At 31.0% G+C, this 24593-nt stretch overlaps 5 protein-coding genes across 12 annotated transcripts in view; 2 read left to right on the top strand and 3 right to left on the bottom strand.

Annotated features, from left to right (window-relative positions):
- LOC138185214 (uncharacterized) overlaps window positions 1–3097 on the top strand; it is a 391900-nt gene extending 388803 nt beyond the window's left edge. For 6 of the 7 annotated variants that reach the window (XM_069124002.1, XM_069124000.1, XM_069123997.1 and 3 more), the window contains one exon: window positions 211–3097. In XM_069124002.1, the coding sequence (XP_068980103.1) occupies window positions 211–464 (254 nt within the window). In that variant the 3' untranslated portion in view covers window positions 465–3097. Of the gene's footprint in view, window positions 1–134 lie in introns of all 7 variants that reach the window. The other variant, XM_069124004.1, reaches the window with a different exon arrangement.
- A 1009-nt stretch (window positions 3098–4106) lies between these two features.
- Window positions 4107–14774, bottom strand: Tspan6 (tetraspanin 6). 2 transcript variants are annotated; one of them, XM_069123993.1, is made up of 5 exons: window positions 14540–14774; window positions 5180–5368; window positions 4907–5083; window positions 4580–4783; window positions 4107–4378 (listed from the first exon to the last, which is right to left on the bottom strand). In XM_069123993.1, exons 1-5 carry the CDS (start codon window positions 14597–14599, stop codon window positions 4298–4300), a joined length of 711 nt encoding a protein of 236 aa, XP_068980094.1. In that variant the 5' UTR covers window positions 14600–14774; the 3' UTR covers window positions 4107–4297. The 2 variants fall into 2 exon arrangements, with proteins under 2 accessions (XP_068980094.1, XP_068980095.1); XM_069123994.1 differs by lacking the exon at window positions 14540–14774 and adding an exon at window positions 11706–11910.
- Window positions 14775–15072: 298 nt separating this feature from the next.
- On the bottom strand, window positions 15073–18363 carry LOC138185211 (23 kDa integral membrane protein). The gene is made up of 5 exons (XM_069123992.1): window positions 17974–18363; window positions 16553–16741; window positions 16177–16341; window positions 15877–16092; window positions 15073–15806 (listed from the first exon to the last, which is right to left on the bottom strand). The coding sequence occupies exons 1-5, from the start codon at window positions 18031–18033 to the stop codon at window positions 15660–15662; spliced, it is 777 nt and encodes a 258-aa protein (XP_068980093.1). The 5' UTR covers window positions 18034–18363; the 3' UTR covers window positions 15073–15659.
- Window positions 18364–18852: 489 nt separating this feature from the next.
- On the top strand, window positions 18853–19676 carry LOC138185213 (protein FAM177B). Its single transcript, XM_069123996.1, has 3 exons — window positions 18853–19086; window positions 19155–19277; window positions 19409–19676. Exons 1-3 carry the CDS (start codon window positions 19015–19017, stop codon window positions 19658–19660), a joined length of 447 nt encoding a protein of 148 aa, XP_068980097.1. The 5' UTR covers window positions 18853–19014; the 3' UTR covers window positions 19661–19676.
- On the bottom strand, window positions 19482–24481 carry LOC138185209 (uncharacterized). The gene is made up of 11 exons (XM_069123991.1): window positions 24253–24481; window positions 23966–24060; window positions 23720–23874; window positions 23510–23640; window positions 23299–23434; window positions 22855–23233; window positions 22252–22787; window positions 21792–22164; window positions 21386–21711; window positions 21062–21296; window positions 19482–20993 (listed from the first exon to the last, which is right to left on the bottom strand). Exons 1-11 carry the CDS (start codon window positions 24329–24331, stop codon window positions 20631–20633), a joined length of 2808 nt encoding a protein of 935 aa, XP_068980092.1. The 5' UTR covers window positions 24332–24481; the 3' UTR covers window positions 19482–20630.
- Between the last annotated feature and the right edge of the window lie 112 nt (window positions 24482–24593).

Genomic DNA, 24593 nt, shown 5'->3' with positions numbered 1-24593 from the left:
CAAACGATCACGTGGCAATGGAAGGCAGAGAAAAAATGGACAGATACGTTATGATAAAGGAGAGTGAGGGAGAGAAAGAGAGAGGAACGTGATACGTGTAAGAGTGCTAAGCCGAGCTACTCTGTGTCTGCTAGAGCCGGTATAGGAAGAAAGAGAAAAGAGATCAAGTGAGGTCTGAGGCATGTTGACCCGCTGCGCTTGGTTTCTCAGCATCGGCGGCCCAGGCACACCGTGTGCTGCGATTGCCGTCAACCTGGGGTTCATCGAGGCCGTCGATCATCGGACGAGGTGACGATTTCTTCGTGCGATACGGAGACAAGGAGCGCGAAGCTGTGGCCTCGTTTGACTTCCTCGACGAGATCGTGGCACCTTCCTCGACAGGCTCGAACGCTAGTCTCATCGATTTGGATGACACACCACCTACAGAGCTTCGTAGCGACATCATGAAGCTTTCTCCTCTCTAGAATCAGCTTCGATAGAAGTCTATCGTAAAATAGCACGTTGACGCGATGGGAGCACTCTTGTAAGGGTAGGAAAAATATCCTGTTCTAATTGTAGGTCAGCGCGCATGCTTTGTTACACTATGGTGAACTTACGCTGCGCCGGTGTTAAGCTTCAATGCTGTATCAAAAGTACATAAGTACATGAAACTGAAATCTACGGAGACAAAATGTATTATAACATTTTGAAGGGTACATTGATTTTTTTTTATTACTCTTGTTAAGTCGCGCGTACACTTACATTACACGTACACTTACAGCGAGTAATTTGCATATAATTTCGATGAAAACGTACAAGTTGCTCTTCTTGTACGAATATAATCTACGGGTGTTTTGCTAAGGGTCAGTATAGTGTTATTGCGACGATATCTATTTATTTTTGTTAAATTACCCCAAAAATGTTCGACACAAATTTTCAACGATGTGTATTCTTTTTTCGTAGTATAACGTATAAAATATAGAGAAAATTCGATAGTATAAAAAGAATTTTTTTTTATACTCTCTTATTACTTTAAATCGTACCTCCTTTTTGGATAAACATGAATATTTCTGCACAAAATTAATTATTAAATAAATTGACGAAGTAAAAGCCACTAAACGTAAGTACTGTTATATTGTTTGCCTATTTATCATAGAGATTCTCAAGATGTACATCTTTCTTTGGTGTCTAATGACTTGCTACTTGTTATCACATTCGTAAATATTCAAATCTGTAAATAGGATATTGATTTTCTTATAAATAAGAGTAATTATTCATTATCTACTTGCATCTTGAATACCATGGTGTATTAATGTTTTTATAAATTTTTAGATATGAATATAAATTATTATTGAGATAATCACAATATAAAAAATATTGTTTGACATTATGATGAAAATTTAGGTATATAATTTTTAGAATGCTCATTTTTTGTTTGAAAACTTCCTTTGAACAAAACGTTAGATGAATTTCCTTTTACCTTTTCTTTATATACATAAAAAGTTAGAACAATTTATCATCCTTAAAGTATGCTCTTGCTCACAAGATGGAAGTAGACTCCTTAATTATTATATACACGTAAACATTAAAGTATGGATAACATTATCTAAGAGGTGGTCTATACATATATACAAAAAAATACTATTAGTGTAATATGTACAGTATATGTGAACTATCATGAGAAAAATATCATAGACTGGAACTATGATTATAGGTTACTGTACACTTGAATACATATTTCAAATAGTACTTCCATTGATGATCTTGGCAAGATCATAAAATATCAGGTGATCTTAACAAAATCTACTTCTTACGCACATGAAATTTAATTTACACTTTTAATGTACGTTTCATAAAGAATTTTAAAGGTTCAGAAGTCGATTACAACAAATCATGATTGGAACGTATCTTTAAAATATTTAGATAGAACAACTGTTTCTACATTTTTCAAACCAAAACATATAATTTAAAAAATGCGATTTCGCGTATTATCTTCCCAAAATTGAGCTTAGAAAAATTTAGATTAAGAGTACTCGACGATTTTGTATGAATATGAATTTGTACTCTTCTTCGTCGATCATCAATAAACGTTGAGGACATACTCTAATATCCTGTTGTTGGTATGAGACACGTGTTATATGTGCGCTATGAGTGGATATAACCTTTTGTTCCGTCTTCAACGAAAATATATTGAATGTAATACTTATGATCTGTAAGATAAAATAGAAGAAGTTCAAATTCAAACGGATATATTTAAAATACGCTCGGCGAATGAGTCATACCTAGATGATAGAAATAACGTAAGTAAAAAAACTCGCAACAGAAAAATAGTAACGCTATGATCAAAACGCCGTACCAAGTAGATAATTTCGTCATAATTTGTACAAGATAATTCACACTATTTCAAGAACATATAACGTTCGAGATAAATCGTTAACTTGCGTTTGGTCAAATTACTAGAAATAATATAGTTCATATAATGTTTAAGGTATCAAGTCGATAGAAATTGAAATATTTTACACGTAGGTATATATATATATATATATATATATATATATATTAAATTATATAATATATATATGTATTAAACACGGTGAACATTTTCAATATTGAAATGGAGACTGTACGAATATAGAATTGTATTTTCCATTAGTCCATTTTTTACACACAATTTCTTATTATCATATATACAATGTGTATGAGACTAGAATAATCAATTCATCCTTTATGCATATGTTAAAAGAGATAAAAAATAATATACATACATATTATATTGAAACCCAGTATATTATTATTGTTTATATCTAATGATTACATAAAACTTTACCGCATCGCTGATTTTAATATTTAATAACTACAACGAAGAAGTTCCAAACGAAAACAACTTATATCCTGCAGTCTCAAAGTAATCGTTTAATGATAGTTATAAGGTACGTGTGAGATGCATTATATCGAAAATGCGATGATTAAAGCACCGATCCTCTATCCCAATTGACAGAAAGAAAATCCATCGATGGATATAAACTCGTGATTGGGACATTGTAAATAGTATGTATTATAGCACAACAGATGTAAGTTATCCTCTCTTGAACTTAATAAATAACGACAATATAACGAATGTAAAGGCGCATATTCGATGTTCAATCTAGAAAACCGTTCCTATAAAAATACTATTGATATACATATAAATATTATCAGTCCACTCGATCATATTGTCCATTAAGATAGACAAATATTTCAATAAATAATAAAAGTAATTTAATTATGTGAATGTTTCATTTACATGTAAAAAGCTGTAATAGTTAGATACTGATGCATAAATTAAAAGTATGATAATCTCAAGTTTCGTAAATTATAAGATTAATTTCTTTTAGAGAGACAAAATAATATGTTAATAATCTTAAAAATTTGGATCAAATAAATTTTATTACAAGAAATAATATATATTTCGACATCCTCTGAAAAATATAGTGAATGTGTGCTGTACAAATAACAATATAAACAGTATCTTATAAAAGCATCTGAAAGCACTGTGTAATACATATGTATTTTTTTAAATATTATTATAAAAATATTTTCCTATGATAGTCGCAGAACTACATAATGCAATGTGACTTAACTTATTGTTTTAGTGTTTTACCAGAATATTCCGTAACGTTTAATTTTATATTATAAAAAATGATCTGATATTTTGGTGCATCAATAACAATTTTTGCTAATTGTGTGCAAAAGACATTATATATATATAGATGTATATATATATGTGAATGTATACAAAAGTTATACAACAAGAAGAGGCATGAAATGTATCGAATCTCTAGAAACGTTTTGCACCAATTATTATTATTAATGACAGGTTATCATTATTACAATTATTTTATTTGTCGTACGTAAAAAAATATATCCAATTTAACAGAAATGTACCAAAATTAAAAATATATTAACCCCTTAACCTACGATTTACGTTCGAGAATTTTGGGCCGAAAACGTAAACAAACTATTATATATTATATTATATATTATATTTGGCTCGATCATCGTACTACGGGTTATGCCCGTAGTTGTAGGTTAAGGGATTAAATAACATGTTTATACATTTCATACCAAATACAAAACCATACTCATATTACATACCAAAGTCAAAATTTAAACAAAAATCGTGCTTCAACTTAGAAAAACAGGCACTTTTCCCGTCTTCGTTTTCATTGATCCATTTAAAAAAATATCTAAATTTGTTTTCATAGAATAACTGCATTTCTTCTGTCACTTAAGATCAAATTATTAATGGTAGTATTACCAATTATATTACTTTTCGTTTTTAATATATATTTCTTTGATTCCTGCGTTCAGCGTTCCTTATAGAATTTGCCAAGCAAAGTGCGAATATTATTCCGATCAACTGAAACATGATATACATAATTTATATACAGATCTTACATATTCCTGCTATATTTTATAGTACATTATACTTTATGTTGTACATATACATAAAACACAGAAGAAATTATAAAATATCGTGAAAATCGGCACAAATACGGTTCACTAGTTTTACTTACGACTAACGCGATATTTACTGAATACAGTGATAAAAAAAACTTACCTCAACACCGGCAATAGCAATAGCTAAGCCGCCAAGTATAGTTCCAGCGTTCGAGATCGCTCGCTTTAGTTCTGGCACACAGCCTACCCCATACGCATCGTGTGAAGAGCAGCTTTGCTCTTTTGCTAAACCACAGCAACTTGGCGGAATAGAGAGGTTGTGGAGAATGAAATCGTTCGAAGAAAAGACACCACAGCAATGCAACTGTACAAAAGCAATCCGAATTTGATATATCATAACGTTTTTAGATAGAATGTTTTTCGATAAGAAGAATGTTTTTCAAGAAACGAATACTTTCTTTCATTTAACAACCGTAAAATTACTTACGCTACTCTGCACAACATCAACCACTTTTGTGCTTTCTTCGTCCGCACCGTAATTTTTGAATAGCTTCTCGTAGTTCTCTGTGATATCAACCTTGTCATCGCCGTTTTTAACAACAACAAACACATAAACAGCAACTGCCACTTGCACGATTAAGATGAACAAAAGGAACGATGCGAACTAAAAGAGGGAAATAATTTGTATCTTATTAAGTAATATCTTTATAATAAAATGTTAGGTGGAATTTGAAGTGATAAATATGATCAATATATTTACAGTAATTGTCATGCAATGACTCTCCCGGATGGCGCCACAGCATCCGAAAAATGATATTATGAAGATTATGCTGCCGATAACGATCAACGTTATCGATGGGAATAAAAGATTGGTATCAATGTGATCGGTTATTTCTGACACTCGCAGATGTACAATAACGCCAAGAGTTAAAATAGCCAATCCACATATCTGCAACACGTAAAAATGTCAAGGATGAACAAAAATTCAATTTGAGTAAATATAATACAAAATATAATATATGTCTAATATACGAAATATAAAATTTACAAAAAATATCAATTAGAGGATTATTTGATAATATTTAATATTATTTCATTTTAAATTAATTTTTGTACCACTTTGAATCGATTGGATCGTCGAGTTTCTAAATATATATACCGATTGAAGGTTAAGATAGCAACTTATTACATCACATTGCACAATATTAACCGGTTGGCATTGAACATTCTGTAGACGGTACACTACAATTGCAACCGTCCGTAGGTGAATTTAGGTCATGTTCCAGGTGCGAGCCAAGTGGTAGTTGAACAGACTTTCAACAAAGCATACTGACAATAGACCTGGAGCAAATCAGGATCTTTTCAATAAAATACACGTTCAATGGTATAACTTGCACAAAAGAAGTGAGCAACCAAAAAAGAAGATAATAAATATCGTTGGACAAGAAAAAAGAAATGTTAAAAATTCCTATAGTAATATCAACGGACTTCTTTATCAATAAAATTTTGAGTCATCATTGCCTTTCTGTAATGTAAATTATCTGCACTCCATATTATTTACAAATTTACCAAAATCCACGATGATTCAAAATAAACAGAATACAATACATGTAAAGAATACAATATTCTAAAAATTTCATTTTTACTTTTGTAATGTTTAACAGCTAAGCACAGTATCTATATAAATGAATTTTCTTGTTAATATCAAGTGTCTCATTGATAAAACAAGATCAATGATAATGCTATCTGCTCGATATTTGAATCGTTTTTTAGACAAGAGACAAGAAATATTTACAACGTAACATACGCAAGTCTTTTTAACTAATACAATCTAAGTAATAAAATTCTAAGTAATACGATCCTGCATATCATTGTTATGATTATATCGAAATATAAATTTTGATTGATATAAATATCTTTTTTTAATCGGATAACTAACTTCACAATAGATACTCTTCCATGAAACCATGTTATCATAGGAAAGTTCTCTAAAATTAACGTTTTAGGAATTGTAAAAATATAATGCGATTAATAAAACGGAGTTATTAATTTTTTCTATTTTACAGATAATATCAAATCTTTCGTAGAATTTTACTACCGATCAAAAATATAATAATAATAGCTACTGTAAGATGTAAACTGTAAGCGATTGTGGATATTAACCAATCAATGATAAGATATTGCTATGGAGTACAATCATTTGAGTAAAGTAGGAAATAGACCGATAAACGTTTCAGTGAAATTGCGATTGCTCGAAGTTTCGTTTAGATTGGATGTGCACAAATATTGATCATGGCATCGAGATCAGATAAGTAACTTCTTAAAATATTGAATTGAGAAGAAAGCAATCTCGAGGGCTACTTCGGCAACGTCTAATCACAAAATCGGTTAGGAATCACTTGAGATCACGCAAAATCAAGCAGAATTAAAAATTCACGATATTGAATTTGTCAAAATTAATAATAATTAATAATTTTCTAGGTTCTATTGATTCTAAATCATACATCATTGTGCTCACTATCAGAACAATTCATTTTCACAGACCAAATTAAAGAAAGAGATTCTAATGTAGCGTAACTTTCTTTTTTAGAACTAGGTGAGATTCTAGTTTTAGAAGTTAAATTATATTTCACGAGAATAAACAGATCAATGGTTGTACTTCGCTCGAGTAAAGCCAATTGCATATCAATACGTAAATACGCCGTTTGTATCCTTGACACTTTATATTGTAGTATATTTCCTTTGTGTCTCGCGTATGTTTGAAACTATTGTGATCGATACTGAGAGCTGGACATGTGCGAATGTCTGTCACGCAATTTTTAGTCCGCGACGTGAATTTATCATTTGAAATCTGCTTACAATTCCTCGGCTATAGCTTCCTCGAGTTAGAGGACTGTACACTTCGATTTACTTGGAGTAGTTATTTTCAAGTTATTATTATTATTCTTATTATACAAGTTTCTACGGTAGATTTTAAAGAATCGAGAACAATTTGAGGATCGATGCACAGATTCTTAAATGATTAATGTCTGACACGGAGGAGCTCATGGGAATTCAAGACTAATTCTAAGTGGCGTGATGTATTTCGTCGAGGATAAATTCCAATAAAAAAAAAAGCGTAACGGCACGTTATTTAATCTATGCATTATTCAGAAATTATGATACTGTGCTTCTCTCTATCACTCTCGATGATGAAACATCAATATATTTACGAGCTGTTTACGTATTTCTTTCGATTCAATTCCCAATTATTATCACCCTACCTTTGACCAGAAAAAAAGATACATAAATTGTTGAACTCCAATTAAAATGTGTTGTTACTTGATTATATATCCATAAAATTAATCGTATTTTTGTTTAATATTTTTACTTAAATAAAAATTTTTATATGAGTCTATAATAACGAAGATGACTGAAATATAGCGTCATTCGAGAGAAAATTATCATGATAATTGCAACGTCTAAGATGTCTCTCACTGTAGGAATTAAGAGTTAAGAACTTTTAAAGTCATATCAAGCTGGTTTAATCGGACACAATATTCCCAGACGTGATAACATGAATAGTCAGAGAATAGAGAACGCGCGAGCTATATACTTGATCGCTCAAACTAGATGACATCATCCTATTCAACATATGCCTCGGTACTGACTTCCTCTGAAACAACATACGTCTGTGTCGATGGAAATAAGTTTCGAATTGACTTTGTCTGAACTGTACGTTCTTTTAACTTGCAGTTTGTTTCTCGTATTCATTTATATCTCCGCCTGAACAAAGATTCTTTCTGAATGAAGAGCCAAGGTCTGCCATCTGGAACTTTCTAAATGAAAATCGTGTAAAAGTAGTTTGTAGTTTGAAATATTTGAAAAATAATTCTGGACAATTTTATACATAATACCAAGTTTTCCAAGAAATCAACAGAAATATAATCGATATTCAATAACATAGAGTTTATCTTGAGATCGTAATCAATGATTTTAATGAAAAACTATGAAGCTAAATACAGTACCATGATAATAATCTTATTTTACGTTATTTACGTTAATAGCAACGTTAACAATAAATCATAATATATTATCAAATAATTGAAAGAGACAGTTTAGAAATTCGGAAAGATTAATATTTTAAACAGAAAATATTATTCATATAATAACGTTAATACATTTCACATTTCCGAATAGGAAAAAATATTCTAACGCCAGTAATAGTTCGTTTTGTGAGTACATAAATCAATTTAGCCGTTAAGCTTAATGCTTGCAGTTAAAACTACTATAGGCGTATTGATAGTTTCAGAGAACGATACTTATTGGCACGTCATTGCTGTTAATTGACGATATAAAGCATCATCGTTCTATCATCTAGCGTTCTTTTAAACATGCAATGCAAAGTTAAAACGAAAAAGAAGAAAAAAATATATATTTTCAACTGTGTCACATAATGGAAATCGTTTCAATTTCAGAAAAATCAACTATCTTGCTAGTTTTCTAGAACGCTAATAAAACCTGTTTTCGGTTTGAAAAACAGCGAAGCCTTGAAAAGTGTTCCGTCGCGACACAAAAGAAACGTTGCCAAACGAGCAACGTCTTTTTTTCTTTTCTCTGTTTGAAAAATCTCGCATGCGTAGCTACGTTTGTAGTACCTGCGCGCAAAATACCCGAAATATACCGAAACGCAGATGAGTCAACATCTCCAGGACAAGGTTTCTGACGCATATATAATCAAGTTCGTGATAACAAAACTATAATGAAACGCGATACAGTCGTCGAAATTTATGAAAGATTGTGAAAAGCAAACGGAACCGCTTATTTCACCATTGATCCGATATTTATCTCTATTCTTAGAAAGAGTAAAATCGTGTACTTCCCTGTTGCGGCGATACTTATCTTTGTGAAATGCTACAAAAGTCGATCCACTGCGTTCCACGAATGCGTTAAAAAATTACGAAAACTATGTTCATGTACGCTTTTATATGTTAGCTTGTTACCATGATTCCTTTTTACACAAGTCGATTCCTCAAATAAATCTGTATATGTATATAGATTAATGTAGATCATGATTTTAAGGTAGAAATTTTGCGTAAGATTAATCGCTAATATTAAATACACAATGTAAATACGATAGAGCAGGTTTATATGATAATAATATATTAAATAACTACATAAAATAAATAGTGCAACCTTGCTTTGTAGATCAACTAATTTATCGCGAATATTTTCTTTTTTATATTGCTACTTCGTATGAATTATTGATCGCGTAGAAAACTGGTAAAACATTTGGAGTACGTCATGCGTTAGTATGTGTAATGTATATCGTTTCACAGAATACAGAATGAGATTTAAGTTTACCTTCGATAGATTCGATAGCCGACCAACGTGTCAGGCAATCTTTTTTACTCGTGTTGGATTAATTGTCTGGTTAGGGAGAAAGAGTTATCAGCGATATACTAAATAGATGAATTGTATACATCGATCGCTTGGCATGCAAAGAATCCAGCTCAAGTTATTTCAGTCAAACAATCAGTCTGATTAATTCTTTTTATTCGTTTACGTAACGAATTAAAATTTTAAAATGCTAATACTTAAATATTATCTCATTCGTCAAGCTATTAAGGCAACCTCAGAATTTCATTCAGTTCTACGTGCCAATTTTATATAGGTTTCTGTGCCAAAATTTTATTTACAATATAGAAATCACACAGTGAACAATTTAATCTCCGTTTATTCAACGCTAGACGTGCTTGCAATATTGTACTTTTTCATAATGGACAAAGACAAAGAAGAAAATGTACTACCGATCGCATGATTACGTTTCGTACGTGATGTAACCAGTAACTACTGATCTCACAGTACCTCATGGTACGCTCGAAAATTACTATGTTACGTAAAAAATCTAATACAAAAGACTGTGAGTAAAAAAAGACTATGTATAATTATATGCAAAATGGTTAGAAGAAAAGCAAGATTTGATTGAAATAATGAATACGGTTACATGGTGAAAGTATTTTTCTGATTGAACCATTCTTTTCCAAATGTTGATATATATATTCGGCAATTATACAAGAAAATCAAGAAAATGCCTTCGATTCGCCTAACTTATTCACTATACACAACTTCTTTACCAAAACATACAAACTATCAAAGAGCTTCACGGCATCTCACTAGGAAGCTATGCTATGTATGTAAAAACAAACAATTCAGAGAATTTAATATTTTTTTAAATTATTTTTCGACATTTATTGTTAAATAGACAAAGCATAATTTTCAGCTATAATATTTTTATTTTAATATTTCAGTGCTAATGTTACTAGTATTATTGTCGACGTTAATTAACACGATTTCAGACTTCCTGGAAAATGGCGTCATATATATAAATTGTGAGATATCTCAGAACATGCCCATAATCACGAGCAAATACCGCATGACGCTGAATTTACATCGTGATAGCGATTAAATTTCACACCAGCGTACTCTAAAACTCTACCTATGTATGAGTTCTTAATGACACAACGCACAATACAAGAAACGATTCCTTTAATTAACGTGAAGATATCAACAACTATAGTGAGACATACACAGAATATTTCACTTTGCAACGATTCCTATTATTCATAAAGTGTTCTTACATAAACACATCTCATTATATGTAATTTGCATTTTTAACTATGAATTACTGTATGAACTCTGAATTCATCCAATATTATGAAATATTAATGCAAAATATATGTAACATATGTAAAATACATGCTCGAGTTACTTGAATAATATGATAGTGTTTAGAAACGGAATATAAAGGTGCGTTCTTAACGATCCATAAAATGTCAAGGATACTACAGTTCAACCGAACCTTGACTAAAACGTACAATTTAGAGCAGAATTACATCCAGTTTTTCTCTGACTGGAGGGGAGTTTCTCTGAAGAAATGACGCAATTCCATTGTAAAACATGCAAACCGTTGTGATCTAATATCCCAGCTTTATCGTGGCAGTTAAACATCAGAACGTGCTTTCTTATTTCTACAACCCTAAAATCCCAACCCCATTTCCTGTTTTTCTCTTGCTCTGTTTCACAAATAGAAATCCAGTTGGTGACTAAACCTAGTCTCGACAGATTCCCTAAGAAATATTTAAAACTTTTTTTAGCACCTTTTTCTCTTCCACTATGAACTATTCCTTTCCTAAATTTAAGAAAGAAGAAGAGCCATCTATAATCCGGCCATTTGGTAGGTAAAACAGTTTAAAGGTTTTTGAATCGTGATCTTACAGAGCTTGATGGCTTCGAAGTTTACTTACCAAAAATATAAAATTAAAAATAAAAAGCAAATATTTAATACAATCCGAGATGCAACTCATCTTGATCTTTTCACCACTCGATTTTGATGACGAAAAATTAAACGACACAATCGAAACAGAAGAGAAACGCGCGTAACGTCACAAGGACGATCGAGGCGATACGCACACTGATCTAACGAGACGAACGTGGAACGAGCATTAAAAACACCTACGGTTAGCGTATCTACCGCAATACGTGAGAAAAAGTCTCTTCATACTATCTCTGTTTCTCGTCCACCAATGCAACATACACTCATCATTCGGGCGTCCCTGGCAACCAATGATTCGCGTTTACGTCATTTGTAAGAGAATGCAATTTCTTAACATTATATGCAACACTACTATTATTAAAAAAGACGGAGAGAAGAACGTGCTTGCGAGAGATCAGCAACGTAACCTTAAGACATAAAAACGTAAAATCTCGATAAGGAAAGAACGATACGAGTTCAGCATGAGTTTACAATCGTGCAGTTTATATATTGTTTCCACTGATAATTTGCCAAGAAACAATTATGTTTTAGATTACTAAAAATGTTATGGAATTTTACTTTTTGATCAGTATCGATTTAAAGACTATATTTTTATCTTGAGATTACATTATAGAAAAAATTATTGAGGTCGAGATATAGATGTTCTACTTCAACTACTCTATCTAAGCAAACTTTATAAAATCGAGAGTACACCACAGTTCTAATACAACTTGAATCGTTATATCGATTATTTAATATGTCGGGTTCACATTATGATTAAGGTTAGAGGCGTGTAACGAATCTTCATTTGGATTAGACATTGTTGTTATGCAATATAGAAGATATTTACTAGTACAAATATGATTATTAGTACAAGTGTGGATATTGCAGAATTGGCAGCTAACCGCGGTGATTAGATACTAATGACAATGGTCTTAGGTTCGATAACGAATCCGCGGTCAACGGGATAACGAATGTACTTTCTTCCAAAGTCTAAGTCGGACTCGATTTACTTGTCTACGGTACAAGTATTACTAATCTAGCTCTTTGTTAAAACGTAAAGTATTCACCGAGCGTAAAGACGCTATGTAACTCGCTAATGAGACCTCACGAGAGAATGACTTTCCGTCACGACGATGCTGCAGAGGAAAACTATAATGGGGTGTGTCTAAGGACACGAGATCATCGGATTCGTCAAGAAAAGCCTTCGTTCGGAAAGTGAGGGAAATTGATGTTGCTAGTGAAAGTTGCTAGTGGGAAGCATCGTTCGTGAAAAATATAGATTTCCCCAATCTTCCCGTAGTTGGGACAAAGACTGTTTGTCTGTTTGAAGGACTTTAGTTAACTAAATCTTAAAATTTGTAACGGGTCCTCAGGCTAGCTGAACATATACTGTGGAGATGCGTCGACATCTGGTAATCATCTTACCCGAAGAATAAGGTCTGCGTGTGGCGAGCCACGACACAGAAACCGTTCGAATGTTTACTATCGAGTGCCGCTACAACTATTTCTTTTTAAGGAGAGCTATACTATTACCCCATACCTTTGTTAGACAAAGCGTTCATCCCTTGACCGCGACTACGTTCGGCGACTGGTTGTCGCCTCGAGCCTAAGCTCAATATCACAAATCTCAAACAAATACAATCGAATTGAATGACGACAATTGCTTAATTACAATATCCCCAGTTGTTGGTAATATTTTATCGAATTGCGCAATGTTATTTATACTTATACATATTTACATGCATGTAACGATATTATAATGGGCATTTAAATTTATCCTACATTTTAATTCGATGTTATTGCTATTCGTAGTTTGAAAAGATTGAATTCAAAAGAATGCGAAATATAGAATAAATTATCTAGATTTATATATTTCGCTGAAATATATTTGAGTAAAGAAAAAAACTTATTTTGTATATTTTGCTAAACATCGCCTAGTGTTGACAGTTCCCGAAAGGCTTAGTATTTTTCAACCACAACGGATTTTTCTTATCGTATGACTCATGACTCATGACTCATGGCTTGTCATTTACATTGTCGTATGCTTAAACAACCGTGTAAAACTCTCTCTGACTCAGTATTTGTGACCCACCCTTCACTGTTATCTTTGTTGCTATTTCAAGTACTGTATAATGATTAATGTTAAGGAAATATCAAATTTCACAGTTGATTGGCGCGATAATGTCGACGAAGAAAGCGTTAAATTTATTGCGAGATTTCCATAACGTATTCTTATTGATACACGAGTAATCATAATTAATAACATTATAACGGTAAAAGAAAAATCATTATTTTTTAGTTCTTGAATAATAACACGTTAAACGAAAGTATTAAAATCAAAATTGTTGAATAAAACCAAATTCACGTATAAAACTTACTCAAATTTTTCAATTACTAAGCTCCTTTTACGCGATTAATCATAAAAGGACAGTAAAGTTAAAAGAGATCAATATTCAAAATAATCAGTATTCAAAAATAGATAGGTTACAAATCAAATACGGCGTAAAATCTATTCATATCGCATAGTGAAACGGCAGGCTACAGTATACTCTTTAGTAAATTACCAACGTGTCTTCGAATAATGCTAGAAAAACAGTAACATCATTACACGCTTAAACATTCATTTTATAAGCACAGCATTCGCTTTTATCATTATAGCAGACAACCTTTTTTTCATTTCATTTATCTTTTAATATATTTTTAAATGATAAATCGTTAAACGAGAACACATTGGAAAATTATAAGATATAAATTGAATATTACGCCACGGGCAAATAGGAAAGATCGTGGAAATATGTTAGATTAATACTAATACATACTAACCGCAAAGATGAAGTTAAATATGAAAAGCAGGTATTTTATCATTCCTATTCCGCAGCCCATCTTCGTAGCTTTTTTCTTCCCAGCAACTTCTGTTTCGAGAAAATAAATCCGTTAAAATACCAGAAGTGATTCGGAAGACGCGCAGAAAAATGCTCAACAGGTTAGGTTAAAGGACGGCACGAACAAGAACAGCAACACTTACAACACTGACGTTTCGCGTTCAACTGACGCTACTGACGCTATGCGAAACGAGTTTCAGTCATGAAGCGTAATAGCGCCGTACCTGTCTTATCTAGAAAGATTAAAAAAGCTCTTGTATGAATTTCCCGTTGATTTTGATAACGTAACATTAAAAAAATGAGTCGTAGAATATGAAATTCGCCGAAGGGTTTACTGAAATTTTTAACGATCAATTTTAAACTTCTTAAAAACAATTCAACATCCGACCTAAGAAATTTCTAATAGCAAAGATTTTCGTGCTCGTAACTTATCGAAACTTAAAGATTTGTTATTTCATTTTATATATACATCAAGATTGGGTTTGATTTACTTACAATTATTTACAAACGTTTATTTTGTTCGTATTAAAAGTGTACAAATTTTTAATCAAAGTGTAAATCACTGACATTCTTGGTATAAGGATAAATCTTATAATAAGAGATTGATTTTCTCGCATTAATATATTAACAATATTTAGTAATATTACTTGATTCTTTGTTAATAATGATTTGCTTACTTTTTTGTGTTTAATTGTAAAATGTCTTTCAGCTAAGGAACTTCGTATTTGGTATATTTTGTAAAATGGCACAATATTTTGGCATGAATAGTTTCATAACACCATGCAATGTACATGATATTTTTGTTACTGATATTTATGTTAATATTGGAGAATTATGTATTTAACATATTCAATATAAACGACACTTTTAAAGTAAAGGAACACGCTAAAAAAAGATACCAAAGTACGGCACACGATCTCTATAAAATACTACAATGATTAAAATGAAAGTGCTTATGTAATGGATACAGGCATAAACAGTAAGTATCAAAATACAAATATTCCTTCTGAAGAGAATAAACATTCAAATTATCATGCATCAGGCACCGTTTTTGAATATTTTCATTGATGATTCAGAAGATTATCGCCTGTTCCGAAATCTTTGGACGCTCGCTCGAATGACTGAGAGATGACCATCATGTCCTTTCTTCTTTCCATCCTTTCTCGGCATGCTTTTACGTAACATGACATGCACGTTATGAAGCAGACCTAAAAATAGCAATACAATCACATTTCCGATTCTATCTATAGTGGTTAACTAATTAACAGATCTCATTACCTGTAATAATACTGAGCACAGTGCAAGCAAAAAAATATGAAGAAGAATCGATTTAGTACGATTTAATACCATATGCTGGCAACCATGTGTATACATGGTAGTACACACGCCTTTATCATCATTAGGATTTGCAAGTGATGAAGTATCGCAACAAGACCAAGGAACTGCATTTTGACTACGATAATCGGCTGGTCCGTTTATTCCACAACAATGTAACTAAGGAAGGAATATGTAAGTATTTAACTCAAATATGATATGTGATATATGAATTATATATTATCTTGAAGTAATTAAATGTACCTTTGAATGCATACGATCCCAGCGAGACTTATCGTCCGTTATAGCAAGCTCAAATACATGTTCGAGATGCGCTATTGGCAACAAATCCACTTGTTCATGTCTAACAAGGGCCCAAATTCCAGCGCTCGTGTTAACAATTGTAACAATTATAAGCAGTACAGAAAACTAAATGAAAAATTATATGTTTCTTTATCGAAGATGGATAAGGAAGGAAATCTTATCGAAGAACAGAAAGCGATATAATGATCAGAAATATATAAATGTATATACTTATACATATATATACTTCTAAGTAAAATCCGTTATTGTTAGAAAAAGGTATTTACAAGCGTTATTAATTGATAATTGAAATAAATAATAATTTAAGATTCCTTACAATTATAACTTGGCCCCTATTTGTGAAATCTAGGAATCGCCAAGCGCACCAAGCTATCATACACGTTATCAAACCCATCACGACCAATATTATCGCTGAACCACATACATTGCTAGACGTGAGGGATGAATATTCATACAACTGGTATATGAAATATCCCGCGCAAACACTTTCTATGATACCGCACACCTATCGACAGTAAACAGAAAAATTTTTATCATTTATGGTGTAATACAATGAATTCTACGGTGATAACATACTTTAACATCTGTGATAAGCGATGATTAATTATATCTAATCTTGATGTTGCTTGTAATACGTGAGATTAAAGGTTTCGAAAGAGATTGGATGATAGGACATTTTAAGTTTTTATGAAATAACATTTCTCGCAAATTACGAATTTTGATTTTGACATCGATATTAAAGATCGATTTCACTCCCTTTTCCGTGAACAAATCGGTCTTGACATACTTTAGCACTATCACTCTATCTACATTTCAATTTCAGTTGTTGACTATAGATCAATTGAACTATAGATCATTATGTTGTTTGTCTATAAGCCCAACACAATATTAAAACCAATGTTACAAATATTATTAATTAAATTTGATAAAAAATTTTCTTTGAATATATATAATAATGTTCTATTGCACAAATTTGCATTCACATATACGGAAGTACCAGTACGAAGGGTTTAAGCTATCGATAATGCGATAATTTTACTGTGCATACGAGATATTGATATCAAAGCCAAACAAAGTTTATCTACTAGATATCAAAAACTTATGCGAATTTATATAAAAAATTTAGTTACGTAAACCAATAATTTTAACAAAAGAAAGCATTCTTCTTTCTTATTTTATTCTTATTTATTAATCAATAGATAATAATAATCAATAGATAAAAATAATTAATTGAGAAAAAAATACATAATAATTCAGAAGTCGAAACAGTCTTTACGCTGAGTAATTCATTTCTTCAATTATTTTTAAGACATTTTAATTCTAAATGTACAATAAAATTCTCCAATTTTCAACTCTTTTTAATCCTTACAATAAAGAAGAATAAATTTCAGCTGCATATGAATTAAAATCGAATCTCGCAGTAAATGGATACGTAGCAACAACATTCGACTACAATCGAAATTCGTAGCATAAAGGTTAAAGTGTCCAAAAGAACGACGGGGGAATAGCATAGTAAGTTGGCGGATATCCAATTCCACGACAAATCTGAAACTAGCCACCAACTGCTAAACACTTAATAATAGAATATTGAAAAACGAAACTGAGAAAAGGTAATATCATTTTGATACTTATCTGAGAACTTAAATAAGACAAATTTTCTTTGAGATAACATTAAATCGTGATCCATCGGGCGTAAAAATAAACCATTTAAAATAAGGGTAGCAAATTTGCACTTACACCAATGATAATAGCACCAACGATGAGAAAGTACTGTATACAAACAAGCGTCTGTGCCATCACAAATTTGTTAATAGAAATCACTTAAACAACATGAACGGAAGGTGTAGTTAATACAAGCCAAGGAAAAGAAGAAAGTGTCACTATCAAGTATCGAAGAACTGTCACCACGGTGACCAGGCGCAAACCTCAGACCTGAACCGACATTCCTTATAGTACTGAGCTACAAACGTAACCAATTATGCTACTAGCCTTATTAATACAATTCGAATGTTATTACTTCATATAAATAATGTACGTTTCATGTTGCAATATTTCTTTTTCCTTTATTCATACCAAAGGATATGTCTATACTTTTGTTTTTCATCGATTAAAATCGAGGATCACGTGTTTTCCACAGACAAGAAATAGTGTAGATGCAATAGAGAATTCTGATGCTAAAATACCGACCTCGCCAAAAAATCGATGATTTTTGCGCCCTCTGTAATTTAGAATGAATACATAAAAAATTACGTATATTGAACCGAAATTTGAAACGAAATTCAAAATAGATCTGGCATTTTATGGAATTTCTAGTTAACATATTTTGAAATATCCACTTCCAAAAACAAACTTTTTGTGCAGAATCGGTAATGTTGGGAATGACATTGAAATGGTAAAGGAGTACTAGAATTCCGTATTTCGGTATTACATGTATAATACAAAAATACATTGAGTCTTAACGTATTGAATATTTGTGTATAAAATTCCATAACATATCATGTCTGTTCTATCATTTGTTAATAACGAAACTTCGGTTTTCTTAATTAATTTAAATCTTAAATGGCCGGTATTTCAGAATATGTGATACAAAATCCCGTAAGATGTCAGATCTATACTATATCTTGTTAGTGCATGTTGATGTGACTGTATGACTCATATAAGAATAAATAACAAGCTATCCGTTGTTTTGCTTACCTTAGATTACAGATGTGAGCTGTCAGAGATGATAAATAATTTAATATAAGGTTGTTATTTCGTAAATAATTAAATTTATCGATTATGGATCCGAAGAAGAATGAAACTTGTGATTTATCGGATGTTATTTTAAACGAAACTGATACTGGCACGCAAGTATGTGATATTATAGAAGTAAACATTTGTCAAAATTGTATTTTTATTAAAATATAAAGCAATTTTAGGATCGTAAGTCTTTAAAACGACCAAAGCGTATATTGCATTTTTCGGATGGCGATTTAGAAGAATATTCTGAAGACGAAACAGATGTACCACATATAAATGCCACAGTGAATCAAATAGATCCAGTTAAGTTTTATTCCAAACTGCTATTACATCGAATAATACGACGTAATTACGTATTACGCCGAATTCTATATATTTTATAAATAGTTTATTTCAATGGATTTTATACTAAATTAGAAAATAAAATTTCTAGAAATCTCTGAATTGGTTACCATGGGCATGGTATCAAACCACTTCAATTGGTAATAAAGTACTGGAAGGATGCGATTGTGTAGGTGAATGGCTGGCGGGCTTTTTCGGGATCACATCACCTAAGTATCAGTTTGAAATCAATGAATTCTATAGAATTCAAGCTCTTGAAAATAAAATGCAACGTAAACAGGATTTGGAAATGGGTGGGTGGAACGATCACAGCAAAAATAATATTGTAAATAACGTGCAATAAATGCATCATTAAATTATGCATTTTATAATATTTATTCATTCAATTATTATATTCATAAAGTATTTTATGATTCAATATTGCAAGTGTTCAAAAATCTTTAAGTTGTTATAGTGTTAAATATTTTAACAATTATAATCATTTATTTCAATATTACACATAAAAAAATGTCACTTTTAAAAATACCTATGGTATCTTAATCGTTTTTTACATATGTATTTAATAGTATAACAACTTTTAGAAATACCAGAATATATTGTATTTAATTAACACAAATTAATATTACAAACATATAAGTATAAAAGTGTTGTTTTAAGAAAAACTTAACAATACTGTAAGCTTTTGAATTATTTCACATTGGATACTAATTAAAGTATTGTTTAATACAGTAGTAATGTTACTGTAAATTGTTACATATTGATATAAAGAGGATTCATAATGTACAAATATTACCTTGTTTTAGTAACACTTAGTATTAAAATACTTTCGTGCATAGGTTTGTAATACCAATCTTGCCACAAAAATCTTGTACAATTTACATGTAATGACTTGGAAGCATATACATAATTACTTAATACAATCATATTAAATAAAAATAATTCTATAATTGTAATTATCACTTTTCATATTATAAATTGGCAAAAACAATACTTTGTTATATAAATATCTTATTAGACCTTGAGAATGTTCCCTTAGATATATGTATAATTATTTTCACATAAATATTAAATGTCACTATAATATGAATTGTTCTATTGAAAAGAACAATTAAAATTGTATTTGAAATAAGTGGAATGCTGTCATATTACACTATTCTATACTAGCAAATTTTGTTATAAAGGAACATTCATAAGCTCTTTATATAATTGCTTTTAGCACAGCATGTATATACCTGCAGTCTTGTATAGCAGGAACTGATATTCATTTTGTATACTTATACAAATAGTCTTTTATATTTTCAAAGCTCAAAAAATTATGTTTCTGGCACGAACCTATGTAAAGCACTAGTCAAGACTAGTAGAGAGCTTTGAAGGCCCTGAGGTAAATGCCTTTGTAACCATGAACCTTTATACTGTTCTATATGAGCCAACATTTTGTTTGCTACATCAGTCCTAAATGTAGGAGGCAGATTACATATACCTAAATTAATCACTGCAAGGCCCATATTACTATTTGGATTAACACCAACGCCAATCAATGTTCTGCCAATTTTACATGCTGTTAACATTAAATCAGCGGTCAACTGGAGCTCTTGTAGTTCCATTGATGCAAATTTCGATGATAGACTTCCTTCATATAATGAATGTGAAATACGTTTAACTTGTTTTGTTACTTTCTATTAAATAAAGCGAGAACATTATTCATTTGTCTTTAATATACTCCAGGTTTTATAGTTTTTCTTACCGCAAATAAATCAGCTGAAAGGTATTCTAAATTTACATTATCCGGATCTGTTAATAATCTGTACAAAGTTGATCCTCGATTGTCAGGGATTTGTTGTAGATCTTTTGTTCCTTGATTCTTACTTAAAGTAAGTACTAAAGTATCTAAACGCCCTAATTCTAATATTGCATTACCAATTTTATATTCAGAATCTTGAAAAACATGAATATCTAATAATTTCGTAATACATTTCTGCCTGTAAAATAATATACAATTTCTTTTTTTAACACTTCTACATAAATGTGTAACAATTATACATTATTTTTAATTTAATATATTTATTACCTCGATCCAAATACTTCAGGTATTTCATAGTTATCATTGATACCTATATCTACTTCGCTAGATGGGTTCCATGCCAATCCTGCTGCTATTAAATATCCAATCCATGCAAAAGGATGAGGAGTAAGATGATGACTTCCAGACCAATGAGCTACAACTATACCCACTGAATCCTGTTCAAGAGAAGTTTTTATTGCGTTCTTTGTATTTGCATATGTTGATGCTGGACATCCTGCTAAACTATTATAACTTGCTGTTCCAGAACTAGGTAATACATTACCACCTGCTGTTCTAAATGCTTCTGTCCATTCAGAAAAATCATAATCAGCCTGTAATATAGTATCTTATAATAACGAATTCAATTCAATTTCAATGTTATGTTTATTGAATCACATAAAACTTTATTTACCTGAAATCCATATTCAACAAGAATAATATTACTGGGTATGTTATGAAATTCTGCTTTAGAATGTAAGCCATTTGAACAAAGTAGTAAAGTTGTATTTGGACCTAAATCTAAGATATGCCAAAGTTCTTGGAGACAAGAGTATGATTTAAATACTTCTGACATATCTGTTTCTATAGTTTCATTAACTGATAAATTCAAATCAAGGTTCTCTGCTTGAACAAGTAAATTAGCCAATCTAGGCCCAACATGGACATAACTTAAACTTGGAAATACTGCCAATAATTCTTGGAATATAGGCCACATTTGTGACAAATGATGTTGTCCTACGTTAGAATCAACATCCAAAGTTGGAACTAAATCCAAATGTCGATCTCTGAAATAAGAATTATTTACAAAACATATTTATGTTACATAAACATAAGAATATAAGAAAAATAATGTTACAGAATTGTACACACACCTGCAGTAACGATCTAGAGTAACCATTTCTGATTTTGAATAACATAATTGCCAATCACAATTTGGTGTAAGTCTTGAATATAAATGTAAGTAAGATATTTTAAATGACGACCATAAATCGATCATATGAAGTAAGTATTCTAATGTAGGTATTCGTCCTCTCGGTGAGATATCTAACAGTATACCACGATGAGTAAATCGCGGTTCATCTTTTATAAAAACTGGTTCGATTTCACATGCTTCTGATTTACTATGATTTTTACTTAATCGCAAAATCTGTACAAAAGTACAAACTGCATAATGTAAACCAGCTAAACTTCCAGCACCAACTTTAATAGTATTTTGTGAAATATGCAATTGATATCCTTCAGGTGTATTAAACAGACTTTTATTAACTATACATTCAATTCGATTATCAGTTAATAATTTGCCAGAACTAGGATGTACTTCACCAATTTTAACGTCATAACCTAATTCTAGTAAATGAGTCCTGCTAATTTCCCAAACATCTAATATTCTGTGTATGGATTCACTACCCTATATAACAATACATTGTATAAAAAACTGAATAAAACAATAATACAGTTGTCTATCAAAAATATACCTGTATTATAGATATAAAAAGTTCTTTCCCAGCAATAAAAGATGTAGAAGAATTTTTCAATTCAACAATGGTTTTTGGTTGTGGCCAAAGTAAACTATAAATTCCATCTTTTTCTGTACTTTTAATGGGGCTTTCTTTGCCTGATTCACGTAATGGTAAGTCATAAACTGGATCTAATGATTTGGTAGATTCAATAGAAAGTTGACTCATGTTACTTGAGATGCTTTTTTGACAGAAATTTCCATCTGTAAATGTTGCAGTTGGGCTATGCATTGTTTCACTGTCGTTCGATATAAAGTTTGATAGAAATCTTTGAAGAAAACAGTGCAAAGATTGTTTTCCTCTAGTAAGATCATATGGAGTTTTCCCTGCAAAAGTTCTATAACACAATCCTTTAAAATATGTTTAAGCGTATGTTATAGAAACACAATATTGCCTATTTACCCTTTAGTTGCTCGTACAAGGGGATTTGCACCAGCTTGTAATAATTCTTGACAAATAGCAACATCACCACGATTTACTGCATCATGTAATGGTATAGCACCACAGCCATTAACAGCATTTACATCTGCCCCTCTATCTATAGAAAAATTGTACATGTTAAATTAAAAAATAAAAAATAAGTTTCACAAAATTAATACTTTTAAAGTTTTACCAATTAAATATGTGACAATATCTTTATTTCCATAACAAGCTGCCCAATGTAAAGGAGTATTTTTACTGCCATGGGAATCCCATGAATTTACATTTAATCCAGCATCTAATAATTGTACTACCCTATCCAACCTTTAAATAATTGTATCTTTATATGTAAAATTATTTTAACACGTCATATACTTATATAATAAAAATATTGATCACATACTCAGATGCAGCAGTTGCTCTTAATAACTCTTCAATATAAGTACGACGTATTATGTCACTTGATGCAACATCTACAGCATTATGTCCATTAGTATTCTGGACAGCTGGATTAGCACCACAGCTTAACAATGTTCGTACTATATCTGGTTGATTTGCCTGTATTTTAATATAAACAGATAAAAAAAGATTTTAGTTCTTATGAACCTACACAAATTATTTGTTTATGATGTATGATATGTATGATTACCTTTGAAGCATATGAAAGGAAAGTACCTTCTTCTAAAAGTGGTTGATTTAGAATCTTTTCCTTTGTTATACCTTCAGTTGCATTGCCATTCTCACCTATCATAAAAGTGATATAAAGATTTTGAAAGATTGTACTTTAAAGGATTCAATATACGAATTATAGTCCATTTTACATGATACATTTTTATTCACTCTGTTATTCTATTTTAAATAAAAATATTTTATTTACAACATTATGTGATAATTATATTTAAAATTTAAATATAATGTAAAATTTGTGACACGTACATGCATCTAAAAGGGATCTAATTATATCGGTACGTCCATGTTCAATAGCTGTACGAATATTTTCGCAAATGTCTTGCATTTCTGCTTATTCTTATGTCATATCAAAGTTGTATATTGCACAACATTATAAACAAATTACTTGAATGTCAGCTATGAAAACTTATTACAAACATTTCACGGAACTTTCTCGTCATATTGCTAGTGCAGCGTTAGGTTGCATATCGCAAAGATATCGATATACCGAATGTATTCAACATCGAGTCATCGAAATCATTTATCGATTTAGAAAATTTAAAAATGTTATTCCTAAGATATATATTTTAATAATTAAAATTTCAAAT

Source organism: Bombus flavifrons, chromosome 11 (assembly GCF_040668555.2).
Source record: "Bombus flavifrons isolate JBK064 chromosome 11, iyBomFlav1_principal, whole genome shotgun sequence".
Taxonomy (NCBI): Eukaryota; Metazoa; Arthropoda; class Insecta; order Hymenoptera; family Apidae; genus Bombus; species Bombus flavifrons.
The sequence above is the reverse complement of the archived record's forward strand: the minus strand, read 5'-3'. Positions and strand labels throughout refer to the sequence as shown.

Coding starts and splice junctions, on each gene's coding strand:
- Tspan6 (XM_069123993.1), bottom strand. CDS start 14,599: ATGGGCTGCGGAATAGGAATGATAAAATACCTGCTTTTCATATTTAAC. Junction 5,369..14,539: donor TATTTAACTTCATCTTTGCG/GTTAGTATGTAT, acceptor TACGTGTTGCAG/ATATGTGGATTGGCTATTTT. Junction 4,379..4,579: donor TTGCTATTGCCGGTGTTGAG/GTAAGTTTTTTT, acceptor ATCATGTTTCAG/TTGATCGGAATAATATTCGC.
- LOC138185213 (XM_069123996.1), top strand. CDS start 19,015: ATGGATCCGAAGAAGAATGAAACTTGTGATTTATCGGATGTTATTTTA. Junction 19,087..19,154: donor AAACTGATACTGGCACGCAA/GTATGTGATATT, acceptor AAGCAATTTTAG/GATCGTAAGTCTTTAAAACG. Junction 19,278..19,408: donor CAGTGAATCAAATAGATCCA/GTTAAGTTTTAT, acceptor TAAAATTTCTAG/AAATCTCTGAATTGGTTACC.
- LOC138185211 (XM_069123992.1), bottom strand. CDS start 18,033: ATGGCACAGACGCTTGTTTGTATACAGTACTTTCTCATCGTTGGTGCT. Junction 16,742..17,973: donor TTGGTGCTATTATCATTGGT/GTAAGTGCAAAT, acceptor TACTGTCGATAG/GTGTGCGGTATCATAGAAAG. Junction 15,807..15,876: donor TGTGCTCAGTATTATTACAG/GTAATGAGATCT, acceptor TGCTATTTTTAG/GTCTGCTTCATAACGTGCAT.
- LOC138185209 (XM_069123991.1), bottom strand. CDS start 24,331: ATGCAAGACATTTGCGAAAATATTCGTACAGCTATTGAACATGGACGT. Junction 23,641..23,719: donor AGAGCAACTGCTGCATCTGA/GTATGTGATCAA, acceptor AATTATTTAAAG/GTTGGATAGGGTAGTACAAT. Junction 20,994..21,061: donor TTTCAGCTGATTTATTTGCG/GTAAGAAAAACT, acceptor TTTATTTAATAG/AAAGTAACAAAACAAGTTAA.